Source organism: Dasypus novemcinctus, chromosome 18, assembly GCF_030445035.2.
Source record: "Dasypus novemcinctus isolate mDasNov1 chromosome 18, mDasNov1.1.hap2, whole genome shotgun sequence".
NCBI lineage: Eukaryota > Metazoa > Chordata > Mammalia > Cingulata > Dasypodidae > Dasypus > Dasypus novemcinctus.
In genome coordinates, this window is record NC_080690.1 from 21,069,505 (window position 1) to 21,095,481 (window position 25,977).

Genomic DNA, 25,977 nt, shown 5'->3' on the forward strand with positions numbered 1-25,977 from the left:
AGAGGAGAGACCAGGCAGAGATCAGCGACCATGTTGCTTCAGCACGTGGCAATCAACCTTGGGGAGAAAGCAACCTTGAGTTGGACTCTTTAGGGCCTTGTAAGTGTAAGGTTTTACCCCAAACAAATACCCTTTATAAAAGCCAGCAGATTTCAGTACCTCTTTGGCTGACTAATATACCATACAATGGAATATTATTCAGACATAAAAAGGAATGAAGTTCTTGTACATGCTACAACATGGATGGACGTAGAAAAGCATTATGCTAAGGGAAAGAAGCCAAACAAAAAAAGGAAAAATATTGTATGATTCCACTTATATGAAATATGCAGAATAAGCAAATTCACAGAGACAGAAAGTAGATTAGAGGTTACTAGGGTTTGGGGGATAGGGAAGAATGGGGAGCTATTGCTTAATAGCTACAGAGTTTCTGTTTGGGTAGACAGATATTGGTAACAACTGTAGAACATTGTAAGTAAAAGTAATGCCACTGAAATATATTTTACCACAATAAAAAAATAGTAAAAAAAATTTAAAGATATAATAATCTTGAAAATAAATTAGATCATTTCATTCATCTGCTTGGCTTCCCATCTCACTCAGAGTAAAAGCCAAAGTCCTTACAAGGCCCCTGTTGGCCACCACCAGTCTGATGCCATCTCCTCCTATTTTTCCCAGTAATCTCTTCATTCAAGTCACACTGACCTTGCTGTTGCCTAGCATGCAAAGCATGTACCTGCCTCAGGGCTTCTGTTCTTACTGTTCCCTCTGCGTGCAATGCTCTTGCCCCAGGTGTCTGCCTGGATCAACCCTTTGCTTCCTTCAGGGCTTTGCTCAAATTGCATTCCTTAGTGATGCTTTTCCTGGACATTCTAGTTCATATACAATACAGCTCCTTTCATGTCCTCACTTTACTTGGTTTATCTCCTTAGCACTTACCACTCTCTGAAATGCTATATAGTTACCTGTTTATTTGCTTATTGCCTATCTCTCCTCTCTAAAATGTCAGCTCCATGAGGGCAGGGACTTCTGTTCACAGCTGGATCCCCAGTGACTAGCACATGGCTTTGTTGTTAATTCTCTAAATGGCACAGAATAGGTACTCAATAAATATTTGCTGAATGAACAAATGAATGAAAAAATATATTAGATCCATGCCAACTGTCCCACTTCTTTCATGTGAAGGGACAAGATTCATCTCACTATCGGAGGGCTCAAGTGGTGAAATACTAAGATTCACAGGTATCCAAGTATGTTAAAACTTGTAGTCCACCCAGGGCAGCTAGTTTGGCACTGATGACAAGGCAGGCATAGGATGCTACATAAGAAAGAACATCTGAAAAGAAGAGACAGAAATTACGTGGGATGGAAACACCTGGATTTTCAAATCAGAGGAATATATTACCTCCTATAGCTTCATTGCTAAAGCGAGTTCTATTAAGACAGAGTTACATGACACTTCCTGTTGGTAGCTTTTCTCATATGGCAATTCTCTTCCTTTTCAAGGGCACAAAAGCAATCTTATACATGAACTGAAAACATTCATTGGGGGGCAATATAGGGGAGTGGTTAAGAACATGGATTCTAGAACCAACGATTGCATTCAAATTCCAGCTCTGCCACGTCCTGTCTGTGCAACCTTGGCAAATTATTTAATTTCTTTGTGCCTCAGTTTCCTCTGTAAGAATTTCACTAGTTGACATATGTAAGCATTCAGGAGAATATTAGTCCTTGCTATTATTACTATTATTAAAACATATCAGTGTTAATTTTCCCAACCAGCCTCACCCAATTCTTTGTACAATATTTAGTTAGCAAACACTGAGCACCCACTATAAGTCAAGCACTGTGATAGGTGCTAGGCGGTATGCAAGGGTGAATAAAGGTTGGTTCTGCCTTTAATGTGCTCACAGTTTATTAATGATCATGAACCCTTTTGAGAGTGATGTTACTGAAACAGTCCAGGTCTCTAAGTGGAGTCAGATCATCGGACAAAGCGTTCCTTGCCTTGATTTTAAGGCTGAAACAAAAGGAAAGGCTCAGGGTCACAAACAGTGCTCTGTGTCAGCACCCATGGTAGGCAACAGCCTACTACCTATTCACACTCAATTTCTGAAGGCTTAATAAGTAACGCTTGATTCTTGCTCTGAGCCAGGAAGTTATAAAGCTAATAAAGCCCTTCATGAGGCAGCCCCTGCTTGCCTTTCCTGCCTCAGCTCCTGCCACCATCTAATCCTTTACTCCTTCCCTCTACACTTTTGGATATTCCTATAGTTCTTCAAATACGTCAGGCTGTCCCCTACCCCAGTGTCTTCATACAATGTGCTCCCTCTGCTGACATGCTCACTCCTGCCTTCCTGAGCTACTGAATTTTTACACATTCTCCAAATTAAGCCCCAAAGATCTTCTACTGCAGAACATCTTTGCCAATACCCAAGCCTGACTAAGAGGTTCCTACAATGTGCCCTCACAGCACCTGTCACAATGGACTGTAATTGTAATCATTGATGCCTGTGTCCCCTACCAGATTACGCAGTACCAAAAGGCAAGTTTTTATCTTACAGGGTTTTTTCTTTTTTTCTTTTTTCTTCTCCTCCCCCCCTCCCCCATCCTGCTGTTTTCGCTGTCTGTGTCCATTCACTGTGTGCTGTTCTGTATCTATTTCTCTTTTCTTGTCTTGTCTTCTCATTTTTTCTCCTCTTGGATTCACCAGGATTTATGTGGAGAGAGTTTCCCTCTCAATTGTGCCACCTCAGTTCCTGGTCTCTGCTACACTTCACCTTGACTCTCCCCTTCATCTCTCTTTTGTTGCATCGTCATCTTGCTGTGTGACTCACTTGCGCAGGCACTCGGCTCACCATGTGGGCACTGGCTCACCACGCAGGCGTGCTTTCTCTATTTCTTTTTCACCAGGAGGCCCCAGGGATTGACCCTGGTCCTCCCATATGGTAGGCAGAGGCCTTATGACTTGAGCCACATCTGCTTCCCTCTTACAGGGTTTTGTAGCCCTGGCCCCTACCAAAGGGCCAGAAACATTGTGGTTGTTTGGTAAATGTGTGACTGGGGACTTCTGAAAGACACTGGGTACCTACATTTTTCTCATTTCCTCACTGCTCATCATCTTCATCAATGTCATCATTAGCCCCTTTCAAATAACCAAAATGTCCTTTAAAGAAAAATCTTAATATAGAAAAATAAAATCTGTTAGTCTTTGCTCAAATATTAGCTTCTCAACAAGGTTTACCCTGGGCACCCAGTTTAACACTGCAACCTCCCCTTTATTCAACACTACAATCCTTATCACCCTTAACCTGCTCTACTTTTTTCCCCATAGCACTTATCATTGTCTAACATATTAACTAATTTAATTATTTGTTAGATATTTATTGTCTGTCTTGTCTCACTGGAATATAAGCTCCATGAAGACTAGACTCATTTCCTATTTTGTAGGCAGTTGTGTCCTAGGTGTCCAGAATACTACCTGACACCTAGTAGTCTCTCAGTTAAAAAAAAAAAAAAATTGTTTAGTGAATCATTATATTATGCATACATATTAATCTAAATTCTTTTGACACTCCTGTATTTTGGGTATTTTAATTCCATTTTCTAGATTTGGAACCTGAGCCTCAGAGTATAAATCATATACTCAAGGGAACACAGATTAGGTGGTGCAGCTGGGCCCCAATTTGTTCCCACTTCTGAGTGCTTCTGGTAATTTGGTTCTCCTTCAACAGATGGAGTGGGTCTCCAGAAAGATGACACTTTTTGAAGGTTACAAAGCCTGCACTAAATCAATCTTTCCAACCAAACCAAGAAATTTCTCCAGCACTTTCAATAGCAAATCATATGCAACTGGCATGCTACATTTCCTTAAGAGAAAGAAAAGAAGGAGAGTTTAGGGACTCAAAAAGAAATGTGGTCTCAGTGTTTGCATTCAGAGAGGAGCATGGTGTTCAGGTGGGTTCATTAGTTTCAGAAAATTTATGGGATCTTGTCAGGCCTGAGCTGATTCATTTAGAGATCTGAAGGGAAACTTTTATTCAGTTCATGGCTGGCTATGTTAAAAAAAGAATATCTGTTATGCTTGCACAACTCTGTGAATATACTAAAAGCCACTGAGCTGTACACATTAATGTGTGAATTGTATGGTATGTGAATTATACTCAATAAAGCTGTTATTAAAATAATAATATTTGGGGTTGGTCAGATCATGATCCAGCACTTTGTTTCAGTTTAGGGTTTATGATTTAGTTTTGTTTGAGTCATGTGAAGAGATGAAGAAAAAAGAGAAAAAATGTGGGAATCATCTAAGTATTTGACCCACAAAAGTTATAACAGGCTGAAATCTTTAGACAATATAACCAAATAGACCCACATAGATCTTCTCCTAGATGTTACAAGTTAATACTGCTAAAGAACAAGGGATTTTCTAAGTGTACTCCAAAACAACTGCAGGCCAGGGGCTTAATAGTTCATGGACATTAAAACACTTAGGTTTTAAATAAGTGCAAATTTTTTTTTTCAAGATTCAAATAATGGGGTTGAGGTGGCCAGGTGACCCATCAAGGACCAGTACTTAAAAGGGAGGAAATGACTGATGTATAACTTTCTAAATAACCTAAGTTGGAATTTAATGACAAGAGTAGCCTTTGCAATCAACAAAGCAAAACATGTAAAGCTCAGGAGTCAGAAATACCATAAATATAACTGTGTGGGTTTGTGTATACACACACATCAGTGGGTGTGCTTGTCCATTTATTTACAAGACACAACACTCAGACAGTGAAGAAAATTTCTCCTCAGTAAGTATTTCTTTTTTTCTTCTTATTTTCTTTTAAATGTTACATTAAAAAAATATGAGGTCCCCATATACCCCCCACCCCACTCACCCTACCCCACCCACATCAACAACCTCTTCCATCATCACGGCACATCCACTGCACCTGGCGAATACATTCTGGAGCACCACTGCACCACACAGACAGCAGCACACTGTAGTCCACACTCTCCCCCAGTCCACCCAGTGGGCCACGACAGGACACACAACGTTCAGCATCCGTCCCTACAGTGCCACCCAGGACAACTCCAAATCCTGAAAATGCCCCCACGCCATATCTCTTCTTCCATCTCCCTACCATTAGCAGCCACCGTGGCCACCCTCTCCACATCACTACTACAATTTCTTCTGTACTAATTACAATAGTTTCCCAGCAGTACGTCCACTCTAATCCAGTAGGTATTTCTTAAGATTTGATGTTTGACATGGTCAGCTCCAAGATCTTGAATATTATAAAAGAAGCTGATATTACAAGCTTCTAGGGTTTTTTTCTTGTGAAGATATGTACTCTTTTTGAACAATTTGAGTCTCATTGTAAATAAAATGTTAATCTAAACTATTTTATTTAGTTATTTGTAATTTGTAAGCCATTTCCTTCCAAAAATATTTAAGACTGTCAAGCACATGTGGTAGTAAAAAGACACTGGCTGGAAGCAGATGTGGCTCAAGTGTCTGGGCTGTTGTCTACCATATGGGAGGTCCAGGGTTTGATTCCTGGGGCCTCCTGGTGAAGGCAAGCTGGCCCACATGGTGAGCTGGCCCCAGTGGAGTGCTGGCCTGTGCGGCAAACTGGCCTGAGCAGAGAGCTGGCACAGCAAGATGACGCAACAAAATGACACAGAGAAGAGACAATAAATGATGCAGCAGATCAGGGAGCTGAGGTGTGCAAGAGAGCGAGCACCTCTCTCCTACTCCGGAAGGTCCCAGGATTGGTTTCCTGTACTGTCTAAAGAGAAGACAAGTGGACACTGAAGAATGCTCAGCGAATGGACACAGAGAGCAGACAATGAGGTGGGTGGGGAGAGAAATAAATAAATAAAATAAATCTTTTAAAAAAGTCTACTGGCCATATATTAGCCAGTCTTTTCCTGTCAATGGAGCACCTTTTTATAGCAGAGTCCTGGTACATGGTAGGTGCTCAACATATATATTGATATATTGATGACTAAATGAATACAAGGTCAAAGATAAAATTTAAGAGGCTCTATATTCGTAGAGGACAACAGCAAGATGCATATTCCATTACATCATAAACTATGAAACTAGGAGGAGCTTATAGATCCAACACCTTGTATGGCAATTATGTTGGTTGCCCAGTCATCCTTGCAACAATTATTTATTGAATACCTACTATGTATCAGGTACTGGTTATAAATTGGTGAGAAAAACATGGAACTTGGTCTTTTTCTGATAAAAAACCTCCCTCCCCACCTTGAAAACAGGGCACCTGTGACCAAAGAGGGCCAATGGAGAGTTCACCTGAGATTTTCCTGTGAACAAAGATAAAAAAGGCTAAAGTTCCATCTGCCCTTCCTTAAGGTTTCTTCATTTCTCTTAGTTATTCCAATATCTTCATAATAAACCCCTATTATTACTTAAGGTAGGCTAAGATCATTTCCTTTTACTTGCAACAGAAACATTTTTATTAATATAACTTTCAATAAGTGGAGCAAATGAGGCCCAGCAAGGTTAACTGACTGGCTCTCCCTGTCTTACAAGTAGGCAGTAGCAGATCTGGCAAAGAAACACAGATCTTGACTCCCAGTCCCAAGCTTTATCATAGGCCCAAGGGAAGACAAACATTAGAGAAGGGAATCAGCATGCAGTACCTCATGAACCACAGAGCCCAGCAGAAAGTCCAGCCTCTGGCAGAGTTCTCCAAGGTTGGATAAGCTGCTGGCCCTGTGAGCACTATCTGGATCTCTCACTCCCCTCAGAAAGGCGTGGATCAAAGGTTCTCGGTACTTTGAGACCATGTCTCCTATAGAGAAAGGGAAGAAATAAAAAATCTATTAAAACAAATTTTTACCTTTATAAAGGAAGAATAATGTTATTACCAGAGAACCTTGCATGGGTGCTTTATACTTTTCAAAGTGCTTGTAAAACAATTAAAAATCAGGTTCTGGAAGAAGAATTACTACCTGGGAAAATGTTCACGGTAGTTTTGGGAAAATACAAATAGAATTCCAATTTTATTTTAAAAATCTATATAATGAGATAAAATATTTGAAGAAGATATTCATGATGTTAGTAGATGTTATCTTCAAAGGATCAGATTATGGGAAACTTAAAAAAATTTACATATACATACAAGCAAATGTGTTTATCATACAGATACAGCTTGACAAACTTTCACAAATAGCCAATCACGGCCCCAGGCTATGACCAGCATCAGCCCAGTATTTTTCCTACTAACATCATGCTGCCTGTTCAGATGAATAAATGGAATAAAAGACAATCAAATTATTTTTGGTCCTTGTCAAAGAGAGAACTATAATTCATTCACTCAAAAAATATTTGAGGGAAGCGGACTTGGCCCAGTGGATAGGGCGTCCGTCTACCACATGGGAGGTCCGTGGTTCAAACGCCGGGCCTCCTAGACCCGTATGGAGCTGGCCCATATGCAGTGCTGATGCGCGCAAGGAGTGCCCTGTCATGCAGGGGTGTCCCCCACGTAGGGGAGTCCCATGCACATGGGGTGCACCCCGTAAGGAGAGCCGCCCAGCACGAAAGAAAGTGCAGCCTGCCCAAGAATGGTGTCACACACACGGAGTGCTGACACAACAAGATGACGCAACAAAAAGAAAACACAGATTCCTGGTGCTGATGATAAGGATAGAAGCGGTCACAGAAGAACAGAGCAAACAGACACAGAGAGCAGACAACTGGGGGTGGGGGGGAGGTGGGAAGGGGACAGAAATAAATGAAAAAATAAATCTCAAAAAAAATTTTTTTTTGAGAGGACTGCTATGCTCTAGACAGTGTTCTAGATGCTTGGGACACACCAACTAACAAAAGAGACAAAGATTCCCCACCCCCATGGAGCTTACACTGTATAGGAGAGAAATAAAATTCTATAGTATGTTAGAAAGTAGTAAATGCTATGGAGGGAAGAGGAGAAAAGCAGGGTAAGAGAAATAAAGAGTAAAGAGGATGGTAGCAGACTTCACTATTAAAAGAGGTAGTCAGGGTAGGGCTCGTTGAGATGTTATATTTAAGCAGAGATTTGAAGGTGAGGTTGTCAGCCATGTGGATTTCTGGGCAAAGAGCATACTAGGAAGAGCAATAGCTAGTGCAAACACTCTATGGAGGAGCATCCCTTGCACGTTTGAGGAACATCAAGGAAGCCCAATGGGAGAGTAGTGGATGAGGTTAGATTAGTAATGGCAGGGCTAGGTGTTGGAGGGGCAGATCTTGTGGGGCCTTGTAGGCCACTGTGAGGACTTAGACTTTTTTTTTTTTAGAAAATGAGAGGTCTCTGGAGGATTTTGAACAGAGGAGTACAAAAAGACCACTCTGGCTACTGTGTTGTGCACTGTGTCTGGGTGGGAGCAAGGATGGCAATTAGGTTGCTACTGCAGTAATCTACTTGAAAGAGGATAGTAACTTGAACAGCAGAGGTGGTAAGAAAGAGTCTGCATATATTCTTTTTTTAATTTATTTTTTCTTTCTTTCTTATTTATTTTGCATATATTCTTAAGACAGAGCCAACATGATATCCTGTCGACTCCAAAAATGATTCCAAGGATTCTTGCATTTGGGACTGGAAGGATGAAGTTACTATCAACTGAAGTGAGGAAGCTGCAGAGTAAAGCAGGTTTGGGGGAGGAGGAAGGCTTAAAGTTCAGTTTTAGACATGTTGGAGTATGTTGCTGGAGATATAGGAATATAGAGTTCTGAAGAGAAGTGTGGGCTGGAGACAGACATTTTGGAATCATTGGTAGGCAGATTATACTTAAAGCCTTGAGATTAGATATGATAGCCAAGTGCAGCAAGAAGAAAAAGGAAAAGCGCTGAGCCCTGGAGCCCTTCAACATTAACAGGTCTGGGAGAGGAGGAACCAACAAAGACTGAAAAGGTATGACCACTGAGGTAGAAGGAAAATTAATGAGTATCTCAGAAATTAAAGGAGGAAAGTATAACAAAGAGAGGAAATGGTCAACTGGCTGATAGGTCAGGTAGGAAGAGAACTAAAATTTAACTGTTGAATTTAGTAACAAGGTAGTCACTAATGACCTTGAGAGGAATGGTAGGGATGAAGTACGATAGAAGTGGATTTAAAACAGAATGGGAAAAGAAGTTCTGATAGACCGTGAGGGTGTCATTCCTACACAGACTTTTTTTTCTTTTCTTTTTTTTTTCGGTTAATTTTTATTTGCCCACACAGACATTTTTTTTTTTTGGTAAAGATTTATTTATTTATTTAACCCCCGCGCCCCCCCCCCCCATTGTCTGTTCTCTGTGTCTATTTGCTGTGTCTTGTTTCTTTGTCCGCTTCTGTTGTCATCAGCAGCACGCGAAGTATGGGCGGAGCCATTCCTGGGCAGGCTGCACTTGCGCTGGGCGGCTCTCCTTACAGGGCGCACTCCTTGCACGTGGGGCTCCCCTGTGCGGGGGACACCCCTGCGTGGCACGGCACTCCTTGCGCGCATCAGCACTGCGCATGGGCCAGCTCCACACGGGTCAGGGAGGCCCGGGGTTTGAACTGCAGACCTCCCATGTAGTAGATGGACGCCCTAACCACTGGGCCAAGTCCGTTTCCCTGACTTTTTTTTTTTTTTTTTAAAGATAGTTAGATTATACAAATGTCACATAAAAAATATAGGGAATTCCCATATGCCCCACTCCCCGCACCTCCCACATTTTCCCACAGTAACAACATCCTTCATTAGTGAGGTACATTCATCGCGACTGATGAATATATCTTGGAGCATTGCCACTAAGCGTGGATTAAAGTTTACATTGTAGTTTACACTCTCTCCCACACAATTCTGTAGGTTATGACAAGATTTATAATGGTCTGTCTGTCACTGCAATGTCATTCAGGACAATTCCAAAGTCCCAAAAATGCCCCCACATGACTCCCGTTTTTCCCTCTCCCTGCTCATTCAGGACAATTCCCAAGTCCCAAAAATGCCCCCACATGACTCCCGTTTTTCCCTCTCCCTGCTCTCAGAACCTCCAGAGGCCACTGCCTCCACATCAGTGATATAATGTCTTCCACTGCTAGAATCACAGTAAATCTATAGTAGAATATCAGCAAATCTACTTCAGTCCATAGTTCATTCCCCAATCCTGAGGATTCTGGGATGGTGATGTCCATTCCTCCTCTAATTGAGAGGGGGCTGTGATCCCATAGGGCCAACGGATGGGACTTTCTTGCTTGCAGTTGTAGACTCTCTCAGTTCCTTGGTATGGTAGTTGTCCACCATCACCTCCATGATAGTTGTCCTGGGTGAGACCAATGAACTGGAGAGTAGGCACTGCAACTCCAATGAGATTCAGGGCCCAGGTGGCACATTTCAAGAGTAAAGGTTCAAAAGCACAGTCATCAGTATCAAGGGCCTGTCAATGGACCATCCTCCTTCACTAATTGTTTCTGTACTTGGAGGATTCTTGCTGATCTATTAGAGAATCCCACATGGACTTTTAATAACTAGCAAAAACTGACAGAGCCATCTTCCTCAGGACTCTGGAAAACAGTTAAAGGGTTGCATAACTGGGACAGTGTCCAATCAAGACAATGCAGCTTGAAAATAGTATGAGAAGCTCATGAAGCCCTCCTAGGCCCCTCTCCACTCCCTTCCCAGAATAGCATGGAGTCAGCCTGCATTCCCAGTGTGGATCCCTGGCCCTTATCTGGAGGCACAGAGTAAACCACATGTGCATATGAGGGTACCTGCATATCGGTGCAAATCTATCAGGTGCCAGCCTGAAAAACTGAACAAGGAAACTTTACTCTGGCTTGACTCCCAGATTTTGCTGTGTAGGCAGAGGCAGCAGGTAGACAGCTAAAGCTGTGTAAGGAACAATTAAGCCAAACAGGACTGCTTTAAAACATACAATAAAGCACCTGGGAGAAAGAGAGAGTCTATTTCCTAGTGAGAAGAGGAAGCATTCAAATGCCTGTAAACAGGGGAATTCCTGAGCCCATGAGCAAACACAAACCCAGGACAAATCACATTGTATTGGAAGTTCCAGTTACAGCAATTAGGCAAGAGAAAGACATAAGAGTCATCCAAATTGGAAAAGAAGTGAAACTTTTCCTAATTGCAGATGACATGATCCTATATATATCATGTGGCAGTTTGATATTATTTATGAATTCCAAAAAGAGATATTGATTATGTTTGTAAACTGGTCTGTTCCTCTGGGTGTGACACTCTTTGTATTAAATTAAAAGGATTTACATTTACTTGATTATGTTAAGATAAGGGTTTTGATTAGAATATGTCACTAGGGTGTGCAGGGTTTATATAACCCCTTGGAGGGTTATATAAATAAAAGTTCAATGAAGGTCCTTGATGAGTTTCTGGGAGATGCTGGCTGTCCAAAGATGAGCTGGGAAATTCTCTCTGAATGCTGAAATTATTTCCCCTTTTAATGCATTCAACTGATTTGATAAAGCATCACTCATTGCTGACGGCAATCTCCCTGGCTGATGTAGATATAATCAGCTGTCTATGCAGTAAACTCACTGGTGACTAAAGTTCATAAATGTCCTTGTATTACAATTAGCCCAGTGCTTTCTTGACCAAACAACTGGATACAGTTCCCTGGCCGAGTTGACACATTAGCCTAACCATCACAGAGAGGATGTGGCAAAATGGGAACACCCATTCATTGTTGGTAGAAATATAAAATGGTGGAGCCACCAAGGAAAACAGTTTGGCATTTCTTCAGAAAGTTAAGTATATAATTACCACATGACCCTGGCAATCCCATTTCTAGTTATATACCCAAAAGAATTGAAATTAGGAACTCAACAGATATTTGCACATCAATGTTCACAGCAGCATTATTCACAATTGCCAAGAGATGGAAGCAATCCAGGTATCTGTAAACAGATGACTGGAGAAGCAATATGTGGTATATACATACAATGGAGTATTTTTCAGCCACAAAAGGGAACGAAGTTCTGGTACATGCTACAACACTGATGAACCTTGACAACGTCATGTTGAGTGAAATAAGCAGAAACAAAAGGACAAATATTATATGAGCTCCCTGATATATTAGCATAATCAAATTCCTATTGTCAGAAACTAAAATACAGGTTACCTAGGGGTAGGGAATGGGGAGTTAATGCTTAATTGGTGCAGTTTCTGTTTGGGTGATGGAAAAGTTTTCGTAATGGATGGTGATAAAGGTACAACACTGAATGTAATTAATAGCACTGAATTAGGTGCCCTGTTTATACGTGGTGCAAGATGGTGCTGCCCTTTACACGTTCGCTGCTTTTGTACCACTGGAGAACCAAAGGATTGGGTATTGCCGCGGCGGAAGCCCGGAGAGGCATCAGTTTCAAACTGGAAGGAAAAACCGCCCACAGCAGCTTGGCACTCTTCAAAGGTGACACAGGTGTCAAATATGGCATGGTGGGATTGGAACCCACCAAGTTGGCCCTGAGTGTGGAGCGTTTCCGCGAGTGGGCAGTGGTGCTGGCAGACACAGCAGTTACCAGTGGCAGGCACTACTGGGAGGTGACTGTGAAGCGCTCCCAGCAGTTCCGGATAGGAGTAGCAGATATGGATATGTCCCGGGATAGCTGCATCGGTGTTGATGATCATTCCTGGGTGTTCACCTATGCCCAGCGCAAGTGGCACACAATGTTGGCCAATGAGAAAGCCCCAGTTGAGGGCATCGGTCAGCCAGAGAAGGTGGGGCTGCTGCTGGAGTACGAGGCCCAGAAGCTGAGCCTGGTGGATGTGAGCCAGGTCGCTGTGGTCCACATGCTACAGACAAATTTCCGGGGCCCAGTGGTACCTGCCTTTGCCCTTTGGGATGGAGAGCTGCTGACCCACTCAGGGCTTGAGGTGCCCAAGGGCCTCTAGTATGCCCATCACTGGAGTTCCAAATCATGCTCTTGGTCACCCTCCTGCTGAGAGTGTCTGAAGCCTTTTTACTTTGCCCCAAGCAACCTCTATTTCCCACAATTCATTATAGAGTTATCTGTGCAATACCTTAAGTCTACTCTGTGAAAGCTAGGCATACAGGCATACAGCCATACCCTCCCTGACATACTGTCAAGTCCCTAGGCTACCATGGGTGTACTTTCTCTTACTTGCTTCCTTCAGTCCCTCTGCTTCTTTGGCCTTTCTCATACTATTCAGTTCTGGGGTCTTGGCTTTCAGCTTTGTTTGAATTTATTCATCACTATGAAGCCTTCCCCTCCCTTTGCCCACATAGAACTTCTGTCTATTTTGGGGGCTCTACTGAATCTCTAGAGTAAATCCTTTCTACCTCTAGCTGGAGGAGTGGTACAGTGATTTAGCCCTTTCTCTACAACACACAGAGTCTGGGCTCTGGCTTCTCAGTAAGTGCTTTATTGACTCAATGTTTCAGAATGAGAACAGAGCCCTCCTTCCCTAGTACCTCAATGCCACCGCCCCTCAGCCCCTCAGAGCTGCAGCTATCCTCACCTTGAATCCATTCGCCTTAATCTGCACACCTCTGACCCCTGGCCGTCCGTTACAATCATTATGCCAGTTACAATCATGACCAAAGGGGAAGAGACACTTGGGGGATATCTTGGGGATTAGTGCTAAAAGCTACTTATTCTTGAGAAGTTCCATCTTCATTTCTGCCACAGTTGGAACTTTCAGAGGCAGAAGGGAGGCCTAAGGTCTTGCTTAGACCCAACTCTCATCCCCTTTGGCAGCAGAATACCTATTTAACCTAATGCAGTATTGGGGGTTAAGGAAAACCTGGTTGGGTGAGTATGTATGTGAAATATGTATTGTTTGGGCCCTGTCTGACCCTGTGGTTCCATTTTATTCCACCTTCTATGATGGTGATGTAGCTAGATACCCCTAAGGGAGAAACAGAAGGGCTGGGTTTACCAAAAATAATGATTTGTGTAATTAAAAGTTTATTTGAGCACACACACACAAAAAAATAGCACTGAATTATATATTTGAATGTGGTTAAAAGGGGAAATTTTACGTGTCTATATGTTACTAGAAAAAAAATTTTAAATAAGCATAGAACTGTACAATACTATCAGTGAACCCTGATATAAACTATAGGCTATAGCTAATGATACAATTATAATAACATCCTTTCATCTACTTTTTAAAAAGATTTATTTATTTCTCTCCCCTCCCCCCACCCTAGTTGTCTGTTCTCTGTGTTTATTTGCTACGTGTTCTTCTTTGTCTGTTTCTGTTGTTGTCAGCGGCATGGGAATCTGTGTTTCTTTTTGTTGCCTCATCTTGCATTGTCAGCTCTCTGTGTGTGTGGTGCCATTCCCAGGCAGGCTGCACTTTCTTTCGTGCTGGGCAGCTCTCCTTATAGGGCGCACTCCTTGTGCGTGGGGCTCCCCTACATGGGGGACACCCCTGCACGGCACGGCACTCCTTGCCTTCATCAGCACTGCACGTGGGCCAGCTCCACACGGGTCAAGGAGGCCTGGGGTTTGAACCGTGGACCTCCCATGTGGAGGCGCCCTAACCACTCATCTATTTTAACAAATATACCAAACTAATGTAAAACAGTGTGGTGGTATATGGAAACTTTGCATTTTCTGCATGATTTTTCTGTAAACCAACAACTACTCTAATGAAAAATAAATAAAATTTTAAAAAGTAATCAAGCCATATATAAAAAAAAAACACCTGTGTGTTTTGGGGAGCATGTACGAGGTCCCAGGTTCAATCCCCAGTACCTCCTAAAGAACAAACAACAACAAAATAAAAACAAAGCACAGAAAACTGTCATCTTACTGTAACCACATAACAATTCTTGGTTGACTATATAGAGAGGGATTTATCTGCCATTATTAGAAAAATTGGTCTGTATGTGAACATATGCAGTTGTCATCGTGCCTGGACCATTAAAATAGTGTTTAAATACTAAAAAAAAAAAAAAAAAAGAGAGAAAAAGAATGGGAGAAGAAGAACTGGAGACAGATCATTGAGAAGGTTTGATGCAAATCAGATTAAAGAAATGGAGTGGTAGCTGGTGGGAGAAGTTGAGTCAAAAGAAGTTTTGTTTGTTTTAAAGAAGGGAGAAATAGCAGTATTCTAAGACATTCAGGGCTTACATTTTAGTTATTTATTTTCTAAAGTTTTTTAAAAAGATTTATTTATCGCCCTCTCCCCCATTGTTTTGCACTGTCTGCTTTCTGTGTCCATTCACTATGTGTTCTGTGTCTGCTTGTCTTTCTTTAGGCAGCACTGGGAACTGATCCTGGGACCTTCCAGAGTGGGGGAGAGGTGCTCAATCTCTTGTGCCACCTCAGCTCTCTGGTCTGCTCCGTCTCTTATTGTCTCTCCTCTGTGACTCTTTTTGTTGCATCATCTTGCTGCACCAGCTTTCCGCGCGGGCCAGCACTCCTTGAAGGCCAGCACTCCTGCGTGGGCAGGCACTCCCGCACGGGCCAGCATGCTGCAGGCCAGCTCTCTGCTCGGGCCAGCTCACCACGCGGGCCAGCTTGCCTTCACCAGGAGGCCCCAAGAATTGAATCCTGGCCCTCCTATATGGTAGACAGGAGCCCAATCGCTTGAGTCACATCTGCTTCCCAGAGCTTACATTTTATATGTGGAAACTGTATGCCTCCACAGACTTACTAACAACTAAAGCTGTTTTGATCTTGGCTCTGAAGCTCTAGTTCCAGAATGCAAGTATAGAACACTCTACCTTTACTCTTTCTGTAGCCCTAAGAATACATGTACTCTATCTATGTGGTAACAAAATAGTTTCTGATATATGTTTAAAATCACCTCTCTTAATCATCAAAAATGATGACCTATATAGAAAAATCACATACCTGTCTTTATCAGGCCCTGCTCAAATCCCACTTCCTTTGTGAAGCCTTCCTAAATCCTCCCAGTTAGTCTAAATAAATCCTCCTTGGAAGTCCTACAGTACTTTGTACGTAAGTCACTTTGGCTTCAGTCACATTTTTCACCAACACCTCAGTTCCTAGAGTTTAAACTTATATCTATTTCTCTGATTAGACTAAAAACTCCTTGAGGGTAGAACCTTGGCTGCTTTATCTCTGTCCCCATCAGTTCTTAGAAGTCACTTACCAGGTATTTGGTAAATGACTTAATACACTTACCAGGTATTTAACAAATACTAATGCTGAATTAAATTCAGTAACTTATTCAACAATATATAACAATGTGCTACATATCATACTATGCTCCAGGAATACAGAAATGGATAAAACTTAATCTTTACCCTTTCAGGAGTCCAAAGTTCAGGCAGTAGGTATGAACAGATAAAGATAAATAAACTGACAAGTACAATGTTATATAGCAATACCTGTAACTGAGTCAAGTAGAAGGTGTTTAGAGAGTATAACTTCATTACTTGTCACTTGGGAAGGGGGAGGAGATGGAAGTTGTTTTCTTTTTAAATCCTCAAGGTCAAGAACACAATGCACTTTCCACACAATAGACGAAAAGGATGAAACAGTAATTTCTCCTAGTTCCTAATACACTACATGTAGCAAAACCATTACCCCTTGTCCTGTAAACACCAACATATACTCCAGAAATTGAATTAATGGTGAGTTAGCCACAGCCTGTTTTCAGAATGGAAAAGATGAGATTTTAAATTGGTACAGTGATAATTATAAAAATTTAAACTGTGAACTTTGACCTGCATGTACATTTCTTAATATCAATCCTAGAGGGAAGCGGATTTGGCTCAATGATTAGAGTGTCCACCTACCACATGGGAGGTCCAGGGTTCAAACCCAGGGCCTCCTGACGCATATGATGAGCTGGCCCACGCACAGTGTTGATGTGCCCAAGGAATGCTGTGCCACGCAGGGGTGTCCCCCGTGTAGGGGAGCCCCACGTGCAAGGAGTGCGTCCCGTAGGGAGAGCCGCCCAATGTGAAAAAAGTGCAGCCTGCCCAGGAATGGTGCTGCACACATGGAGAGCTGACATAAGATGATGCCACAAAAAGAGACATAGATTCCCTGGTGCAACTGACAAGAATACAAGTGGATACAGAAGAACACACAGTGAATGGACACAGAGAGCAGACAACTGGGGGGAGGGTGGGGAAGGGGAGAGAAATTAAAAGGAAAAAAAATCAATCCTAGAGAGATATCCACATATGTACAAGGATATATGTACAAAGATTTTACCACAGAATTGTAATAGTGAAAAATAAGAAATAAATTAAATATTAATATGGAAATGGTTAAATAGTCAAGGAATTCCCATATTATAGAATACTGTGTAGCCATTAAAAAGAACACGATATTTATATGAACTGACAAAGAAAAACCTCTTCAATGCAATGGTAAGTGAAAAAAACTAATATAACCAGAATCATTCCATTTACACAATAAAAATGAATACATACAAATTTTCTCACTATTACAACCAAACTTTCAAAATTATATATGTACTTTTTATATACCAATGCATAAGAAGAGAGAAGAGATAAACACCAGAGAGACTAGCTCTAGAGAGAGCAGTAGCCTACAGGTGGGGGAGGTATCTATAGGGAGGAGGTATGTGTGTAGATGTGTGTGGAGGGGGAGCTCTACTTTTGACTCTAGATAATCTGTTAGCTTTTGAACTTTTTAAAAACAATTTTTAAATTGTTTTGAATTGTGTAATTATTTTAAAAAATTGGTAAGTGGTGTTTAAGCGGTATTAGAAGGGAGTAATGAAGGATTTTATTAAATGAGGAAAATCACCACATCTACTCTCTAGGATATCTTAAGCTTTACCGTCAGTTGCTGCCACAGAAACATACTATCCCAAGGTTGAAAGTCCGGGTGTAAAGTGGAGGTTTTGTTGCACTTACCAGGTATTCAACAAATACTAACGGTGAATTAAATTCAGTAACTTATTCAACAAAACATAACAATGTGCTAGATATCATGCTATTCTCCAGGAACACAAAAATGAATAAAACACAATTTTCACTTTTAGGCTGAAGGCCACAAAGGTGAGGAAGTAAATGTGACAGCTTGAAGTTCTGTGAATCCTAAAAAAGAAAAAGGTTGTTTTTGGACTAACCCATTCCTGTGCATGTCAGACCTTTTTGATTGGACTTCAGCAGTGAGGCGTAACTCAGGTTGTCTCTGCCCTCTTGCTGGGTCTTATATAAATGGAGACAGAAAGAGAGAGAGAGACAGAAAGAGAAAGAGAGAGAGAGAGAAAGGAAGCTGCCATTTTTGATCCTGCTATATGAGAGAGGACTCAAGGATCACTGGCAGGCAAAGCTTAAACACAAAAACTCGAGGCAGTGTGGTATTTCTTTTTGAGCTGTGTTACTCTTCAGTCAGTCAGTTCATTTATTATTACTAACTCCTCATTTACTTCCAAAAAGTATATGAGGCAGTTTACAATAAATAATATCAAAGCAATGTATTAAAAACACATTGTCAAAACCTATAAATTTGTACAGTGCAAAGTGTGAACCATAATATAAACCATAGACGACAGTTAGTAGCAATGTTCAATATTTGTTCATCAATTATATAAATGTACCACACTAATGAAATACATTAATAGGGGAAAATTTGAGAGGGGGAGGGGAAGGGTATATGAGAATCCCTTATATTTGCAATGTAATTTTTCTGTAATCTAAAACTTCTTTAAAAACAAAGTTTAGGGGAGCAGATGTGGCTCAAACAGTTGAGGACCCACCGCCCACATGGGAGGTCCCGGGTTCAGTTCCTGGTGCCTCAAAAAAAAAAACCAAAAAACAAAGAAAAAACAACAACAACAAAAAAAACAAGCAAACAAATGAAAAAAACAACTCAAGGGAGCCGAAGTGGCTCAGTGGTTGAGCACCAGCCTCCCCCATATAAGGCCCCAGGTTCAATGCCTAGTGCCTTCTAAAAAACATGTATCATTTTAAAAAGCTCTATGGCAGGTAAAGGGAGTTCAGATATCCCAAGGTTAGTTTTTGCAAATGAACCCAAAATTTAGTTTAGCAATTCCTGGTAGCTGAGGCAAAAAAAGGAAATAGAAAACCAGTTCTCATTATCCAAAAATAGAAGGAATATTAGTTCATTAGGAGAGAAAAACTTTAAAAGGAACGCTAAGAGGTATCTCATTCATTCAACAAATCTTAATTAACTACAATGTTCCAGGTAAGTTCCTGGGGGTGGAGATGATATATCATGAACAAAATAAAGTTCCCATCTTCATGAACCCTATATTCCAGTGGTGGATAAAGACAATAAATAATAAATAAAATTTCTACAACAATAAGGGCTATGAAGAAAAATAAGGAAAATGGGGGGTTGAGAGCCAGGGATGAGAGCTCAGAGAAAGGTTCTCAGAAGAGAAGACAATTAAGAAAAGACTTGAAGCATCAAGCCACATGAGGACCTGGAGGGAAAGTGAAGAACAGAATGCACAGGAGAGGTTTTATATTCAGTGTAGCAATCATATGGCTATTTCTTATACTGACCTGCTATAAAAGCCAGGGGCATACCATTACATTAACAAAACCACAATTTAATATTCCATTTATGTAAATTCCCGCTTCATCACTACTTTGAAAATGAGCTTCCAGTTAACTGCATGCTCCAACAACCACACCTCACACTCCACCTACGAACTAAAGGGAGCCAGGGGGAGGGTTGGAATTTCAAGAGCCCTGCATTGTACTCAGCTGGCTCTGTGCCCATTCCTACCCTGTATTCTAGGTAATGCACTGAAAGAGATGGAACACTCACTGCATCCGCTCTGAATTCCTCTATGTGTCCCGCCATCAAATTATCTGCATACTGACTTTCTCTTAGACTTTACAAACACAGCCTAGATTTATTACAACCTTGCTCAAACCTGGTCTTTTTTAAGGATTAAAAGTTTTGCTCCTATTTTGTGAGGCTCTGCTAGTCTCTGACTGAAAATTCTTCCTCCCCATTTGCTTCTAGCACTCCACAAGGCTGGGGTCTCAAGAGGGTATTGTATCTTCTCTCCAGGTAGGAGTCAGAGCTGACCGGGAAGGTATTTCTACAGAGAACAAAATGAAGGCATATAGTCAAAGAATTTGGCTTCCAGGGCCATTATTTGACAGAGGCACAGAATGTCAAGATCTTATATGCGGCGGTCTTAATTTGAGCGTTAGGGATTCCTGTAGGTCAAATTTTGTTGTGTACATGTCATTTTCTGAGGAGAGACACTTTCATCAGATTCTCCAAAAGATCTGATATTCAGGAATCTGTCCAATCTGACATTTTAGACTTAGACCTTCCACAAACATAACCCAGGTGAAATGCTACTCACTGAGCCACCTCTGTTCTCCTTTGCTATACCTGTAATGCCCTGATTCCTATTCCTTTCTCCACCTATTAAAACTCTACCCATCATCTGAGGTCAAACTCAAATACTATTTCTCACACGAAGTCTTCCTTGATTCCCCAAGTCAGAAGTGAGTTCTGCCCCTCTAATCGTCAAAGGCTTTTTCAACAGTCTTAAAATTTAAAAATAGGGGTTTCCCCCCCTTGCTTCCAAGAATATATCTGCTTATTTGTAGAAACAATGTGAAGTTCTAAAAAAAATTATAAAAAAGAAAATAAAAAATTAACTATAATTCAACTAGAAGAGTAATGACTACTAAGATTTTAGTCCTTCTTTTCCCCTGAAACAGAATTAGGATCATGCAGTATTACTGTTAGAATTCAGTTCTGTTTTTTTCACTTAACATTATATAGTTGGTTGCCTTGACAATCGGCATTCTCCCATTCTTCTTTGCAAACAACACTCTTAATTTTGTTTAAACATCTACCTTTCCCCATGTGATTCAGGCTAAGGTCTTGATTGGTCTAAGTGACTCATGGTAGACACATCCCCTTTTCTTACTTGGTTTAGAAATGGGCATAAGACCCAGTTCTGGACAATGAGATGTTATGAAAGTCTGCTGGAAGACTCTAGGAAAATGTTTGCCTCTGGCTATTGTTATAAGAATATGCTGCCTGGAGTTGTTGCAGTCAATTTAAGACCAGAGGTTGACGGCAATAAGCTGAGGTTGGCAGACAAAGCTGAACAGAATTTGGGTCTTGAATGAAGTCATTGAACTGAAGAATTAACCAATTCTGTACTTTTTGTTATGTGTGATGATAAATTCCTTCTTGTTTAAGCCAGCTGAATAGGGAATTTCTGTTACCTTCAGCCAAAAGCATCCTGATAGAACATGAAAGATAGACTGTTTTCTAAAGTTGTAGAGCACTTCTATGTCAGTTCTATGACTATAAATACTTAATTCTAGAAGAGTTAGATTTGACAAAACCAAGGAATTTAAGACAGTACATGATTTTAAAAGGACTCAAAATTCAATTTTTTTAACCACTATTTAATAAAAGGAAAAAACTAAACCCAACAATGTTCTTTCTTCTTATTATGATTTTAATTGGGACCATAGCCTGGTTTACAGCATAATTTATAACGTCAGCATAACATATATGACTTTCCCAAAGAGCCAAGTCATCTTCAAATACCTGCCAACTCATTAAAAAAAAAAAAAGGTGAGTAACTATTTACAGTAAGTAGTAGAGTGTGTGAAGGGGAAGGGGTTACATGCAGAGTGTATTTCCCAACTACTGACTAACCCATATTACTGTGAATTAAAATCTCGGGCTCTGTAAAGTGGGATAGCTACTACTATTTTTTAGTTTGTGATTAAGCAACATAAAACCACAGTTATCCCATCCAGAAGGGGGTTTTCTTTTTGTTGTTGTTTGTTGTGTTTTATCCAAATGAGAGATTTCTATTACTTCAGTTCAAACTTAAATGTAGCATTAGACTCCAAAATCCTAATTTGCCTTTTGTCTGAAAAGTGGTACACTTGCCCCGACAAGAGCAAATATTCCTTACAGTCCTATTGGGTTATATCCTTAGAAATATGTGTAGTATGTGGCTTTTACAAAAAGTGGTATTATTCCCCAATTTCCCCACCCTCATTTTCAGAAAGCAATTCACCACAGACTACAATATTCAAACTAAGAGATACCTGTGAGACTGAAGTTAGAGGGATCCTCAACTTTTCCTTAAGCATTTCTAACAGCTTCAGGGAAATGAACACAGTAAACCCAAGCCCCCTTTTAGAAAGACTCAAGTAGATTCTAGTCAGTGGTTAATCTTAGTTTAGCTGTAATGGCTTTTACTTTGTGCAATGATAATGACAACACCTGGCTATTTGCATCTCCACATACTTCTCAGGAAGTCAGCAATAATCAACCTTATTGAGAAGCAAGCAGCTGTATGTTCCAGGAAGCAAGCAAGGATTTAGATTTGTTTGAACTTGAGGAAAACAGGTTGCCTTGGAAGGTGAAAAGTCAAGTTCATAGTGGAAAGAGCTGAAAATTTTTTTAGCCTGCCTATGACTTGCTTGAAATCAATTACATTGTGAAAAGATTCTTTTAACAAATCAGAATTTAAAAGATTATTCTCCTTCCTTCCCCCTTTCTTTCCCTCTTCCTTCCCTCCCTCCCTCCTTCCTTCCTTTCTTCCCCTTCTTTCCCTCCTTCCCTTCCTTCCCTCCCTCCCTCCTCCTTCCTTCCTTCCCTCCCTCCCTCCTCCTTCCTTCCTTCCCTCCCTCCCTCCTCCTTCCTTCCCTCCCTCCCTCCTCCTTCCTTCCTTCCTCCCTTCTTTCCCTCTTTCCCTCCTTCCCCCTTTCTTCTCCCTCCTTCCTTCCCCCCTCCCTTCCTTGTTCCCTCCCTCCCTACATAGTTACCCTTGTGAACACAGATAAAACCATTTCTAACTACTATCTTCTGTCTACCAAGAGGAGGTAACTGAGGGATATCCTATCTTTCTGATTAAGGCGCTATTAGGCAAAACCAATTATATTTTGCAAAGATCAAATGTTCACTTATAGCTAGCACTCCTCTGACCAAAAATTTACATACAATTTGAGTAATGTTTTAATCGGATGTTTCTCAAAAACAAATATGGGCTTAAAATCATGCAGTGCAATTTGATTATAAAATGGATTCAGGTAACTCACAATTATCTTCAAAATGAAAACGGAGAATTTAAAAACTTCTTTTAAAGAATTCACAGATCTCTGAAAATATACCAGGATTTAATCTTCAGATTCCATTTTGGGAAATGCCCTTCCAGTCTGGCCAATTGAATGAAAACATTTTATACATACTTACTATGTGCAAAGCACACTGTGGGCACTGGAGATATAGAGATAAAGGCGATTTTGTCCTTACCTCTAGGAAACTAGGGAAGGTTTCATGGAGGAGGTGACATCTAAATTGAATCTTTAAGGATTATCATAGGTAGAGACAAGATGGAAATGTTATAAGCAGAGGTGTGGCGCACAGTAGTGGTAGGAGAGAGAAAATAAAATAGATGGTATATTCAGAAAAGAGTAGCTACATTAGGTGACTGCAACAAAGGGCATACTGAAAGGTGAATATTATCAGAAACAGAAGGGTCACATCATGGAGTACATGAAGTTGAACTGAATAATGGGGAACTGATAATCCTTTTTGGAACAAGGGAATAGATTAACCAGAGATATTTTCTTGGATTTGATGAATTAAAATTTATATGATGTGTTCAATGAGGATGGAAGTCATTGTTCCTTGATAGAGATGAAGTTTGCATTGTAATGATTATTCTCAAGCTGCATCATTTTTCCTGCAAAGCATTCTGTGAACTGGTTGCAAAGTCACAGTTACCTCAATACGGCCAAAGGATGGTGACTTTTTAGAGTTCAAACCTCTCTTCCATGGAACTAGCACAAGTGAATGATGGCTCAAATACTATGATTGATACTTCTGAGTGATGAAGGTAACAAATAGGATGGTAAGATACAAGAAATGACTGAAAACTTCCCAGATTCTCTGGCAAAAGGAAGTCTTTTTCTCTAACAGTCACAGAAGAACCAGGTTACTGATAGCCTAGTCATTGCAGGGTGTGGCCTCACCAGCTCAGACGTGTTCGTACCCACTTCACTCTCATCGCACGCATCAAAGTCATTTACTCCACTTCAAGCAGTTGATATATCCTAACTTGCCTTTTGGTTCCTGCTATCAGTGCCAAAAATAAATTTTGAGACTAGTAATGAATACTCTGAAAATGAAGTTAAGAAAACAATTCCATTTATAACTGCATCAAAAAGAATAAAATACTTATGAATAAATTGAACAAAAGACGTGCAACACTTATACTCTGACAAACAAAACACTGATGAAAGAAATTAAAGATGACTTAAATAAATGGAAACACAGCCCATGTACATGGATCAGGAATACTTATTATTGTAAAATGGCAATACTCCCCAAACCGATCTACAGATCCAATGCAATCTCCATCAAAATCCCAATAACTTTTTTTGTAGAAATTGACAACCTGATTGTAAAATTTGTGTGGAAATGCAAAGGACCCAGAGTAGCCAAACAATCTTGAAGAAAAGAAAAAAAAAGAACAAAGTTGGAGGACTTAAACTTTCTGATTTCAAAACTTATTACAAAGCTATAATAATCAAGAGTGTGACACTGGTCTGGAAAAGAATTGAGAGTCCAGAAATAAAGTCTCCACATTGATGGTTACTTTATTTTTGACAAGATACCAAGACATTTCAACAGGGGAAAGAGAAATTTTTTCAAAAAGGGTTGTGTGGGGAAGCGGACTTGGCCCAGTGGTTAGGGTGTCTGTCTACCACATGGGAGGTCTGCGGTTCAAACCCTTTGCCTCCTTGACCTGTGTGCAGCTGGCCCACGCGCAGTGCTGATGTGCACAAGGAGTGCCCTGCCACACAGGGATGTCTCCCGTGCAGGGGAGCCCCAAGTGCAAGAAGTGCGGCCCATAAGGAGAGCCGCCCAGTGCAAAAGAAAGTTCAGCTGCCCAGGAATGACGCCGCACACACGGAGAGCTGACACAACAAGATGACACAACAAAAAGAAACACAGATTCCCATGCCGCTGACAACAACAGAGTGGAAAAAGAAGAACATGCAGCAAATAGACATAGAGAATGGACAACTCGGAGGGGGGAGGAAGGGGAGAGGGAAAAAAAAAAAGGGTTGTGTGATTTCAACATGAAATGAACAAAGTTGGACCCTTCCTTATACCATACACAAAATAACATCAAATAGATCATAGAGCTAAAATGTAAGCACCAAAATTATAAAATTTTTATAAGAAAATATAGGAGTTAATTTTCATGACACTGGGTTAGAAAAAGCCTTCTTAGACACAACACCAAAAGCACAAGCAACAAAAGAAAAGATAGATATATTGAACTTGATTAAAATTTAAAACTTTTGGGCTTCAAATATCATCATCAAGAAAATTAAAAGAAAACCCACAGATTGGAAAAAATGTTTGCAAATCATATGTCTGATAAGAGATTTGTCTCCAGAATTTATATTAAAAACTCATAACTCTATAATAAAAAGACAAATAACCCAATTTAAAAATAAGCAAAGGACTTGACTAGACATTTCTCTAAGAAGATATAATAAAAATGGACATAAGCACTTGAAAAGATGCTCAACATCCTTGGCCATGAGGGAAATTCAAGTCAAAACCACAATGAGAGAGGTTTGTGGGAGGATGACAGAGTAGGAAGTTTCAGGAATCAGTCCCTTCACCACAACAATTGAACTGGCAGAAACTGAATCAACTATTTTGAAACTCTGCAGTCTAGCGGAATACTATGCAGAATCCAGGGAGAAGTGGGAGGAAGAGGCTGGTAAAGTGCAATACGTAATGGTGAGTTTCGCCCTCCCTGCCATGGCTACCATCCTTCTCTGCCCAGCCATGTTGTGGGCAACAGTGAGGGCTGGAATTCAGACTCCTGGTACTGGTGCCAGGGTGGGACATAAAGGCATAATCTTCTGGGTGTATAGTCTGATCACAGATCTCTACTTTTGATCACCAACTTCATATAACTAGGGGCTGGCTCTGAGGGTGGCCATTATTCCCACTGCCCTTGGGCAAAGGCAGCAGAGGATTCTTTTTTTTTTTAATT

At 40.8% G+C, this 25,977-nt stretch overlaps 2 protein-coding genes across 5 annotated transcripts in view; one reads left to right on the forward strand and one right to left on the reverse strand.

Annotated features, from left to right (window-relative positions):
* TANGO6 (transport and golgi organization 6 homolog) overlaps positions 1–25,977 on the reverse strand; it is a 279,753-nt gene that overhangs the window by 52,560 nt on the left and 201,216 nt on the right. For all 4 annotated transcript variants that reach the window (XR_011646283.1, XM_058279794.2, XM_058279795.2 and 1 more), the window contains one exon: positions 6,667–6,818. Coding sequence is in view for 3 of the 4 variants with exons in the window: in XM_058279794.2 (XP_058135777.1) it covers positions 6,667–6,818 (152 nt within the window). In the remaining variant the exon portion in view is untranslated. The remainder of the gene's footprint in view (positions 1–6,666; positions 6,819–25,977) is intronic.
* On the forward strand, positions 12,249–12,985 carry LOC101417866 (SPRY domain-containing protein 4-like). The gene has a single exon (XM_058279799.2). The coding sequence runs from the start codon at positions 12,268–12,270 to the stop codon at positions 12,889–12,891; it is 624 nt and encodes a 207-aa protein (XP_058135782.1). The 5' UTR covers positions 12,249–12,267; the 3' UTR covers positions 12,892–12,985.

What these genes read in the sequence shown, in the direction of transcription:
- LOC101417866 (XM_058279799.2), top strand. Translation starts at nt 12,268, where the DNA reads ATGGTGCTGCCCTTTACACGTTCGCTGCTTTTGTACCACTGGAGAACC.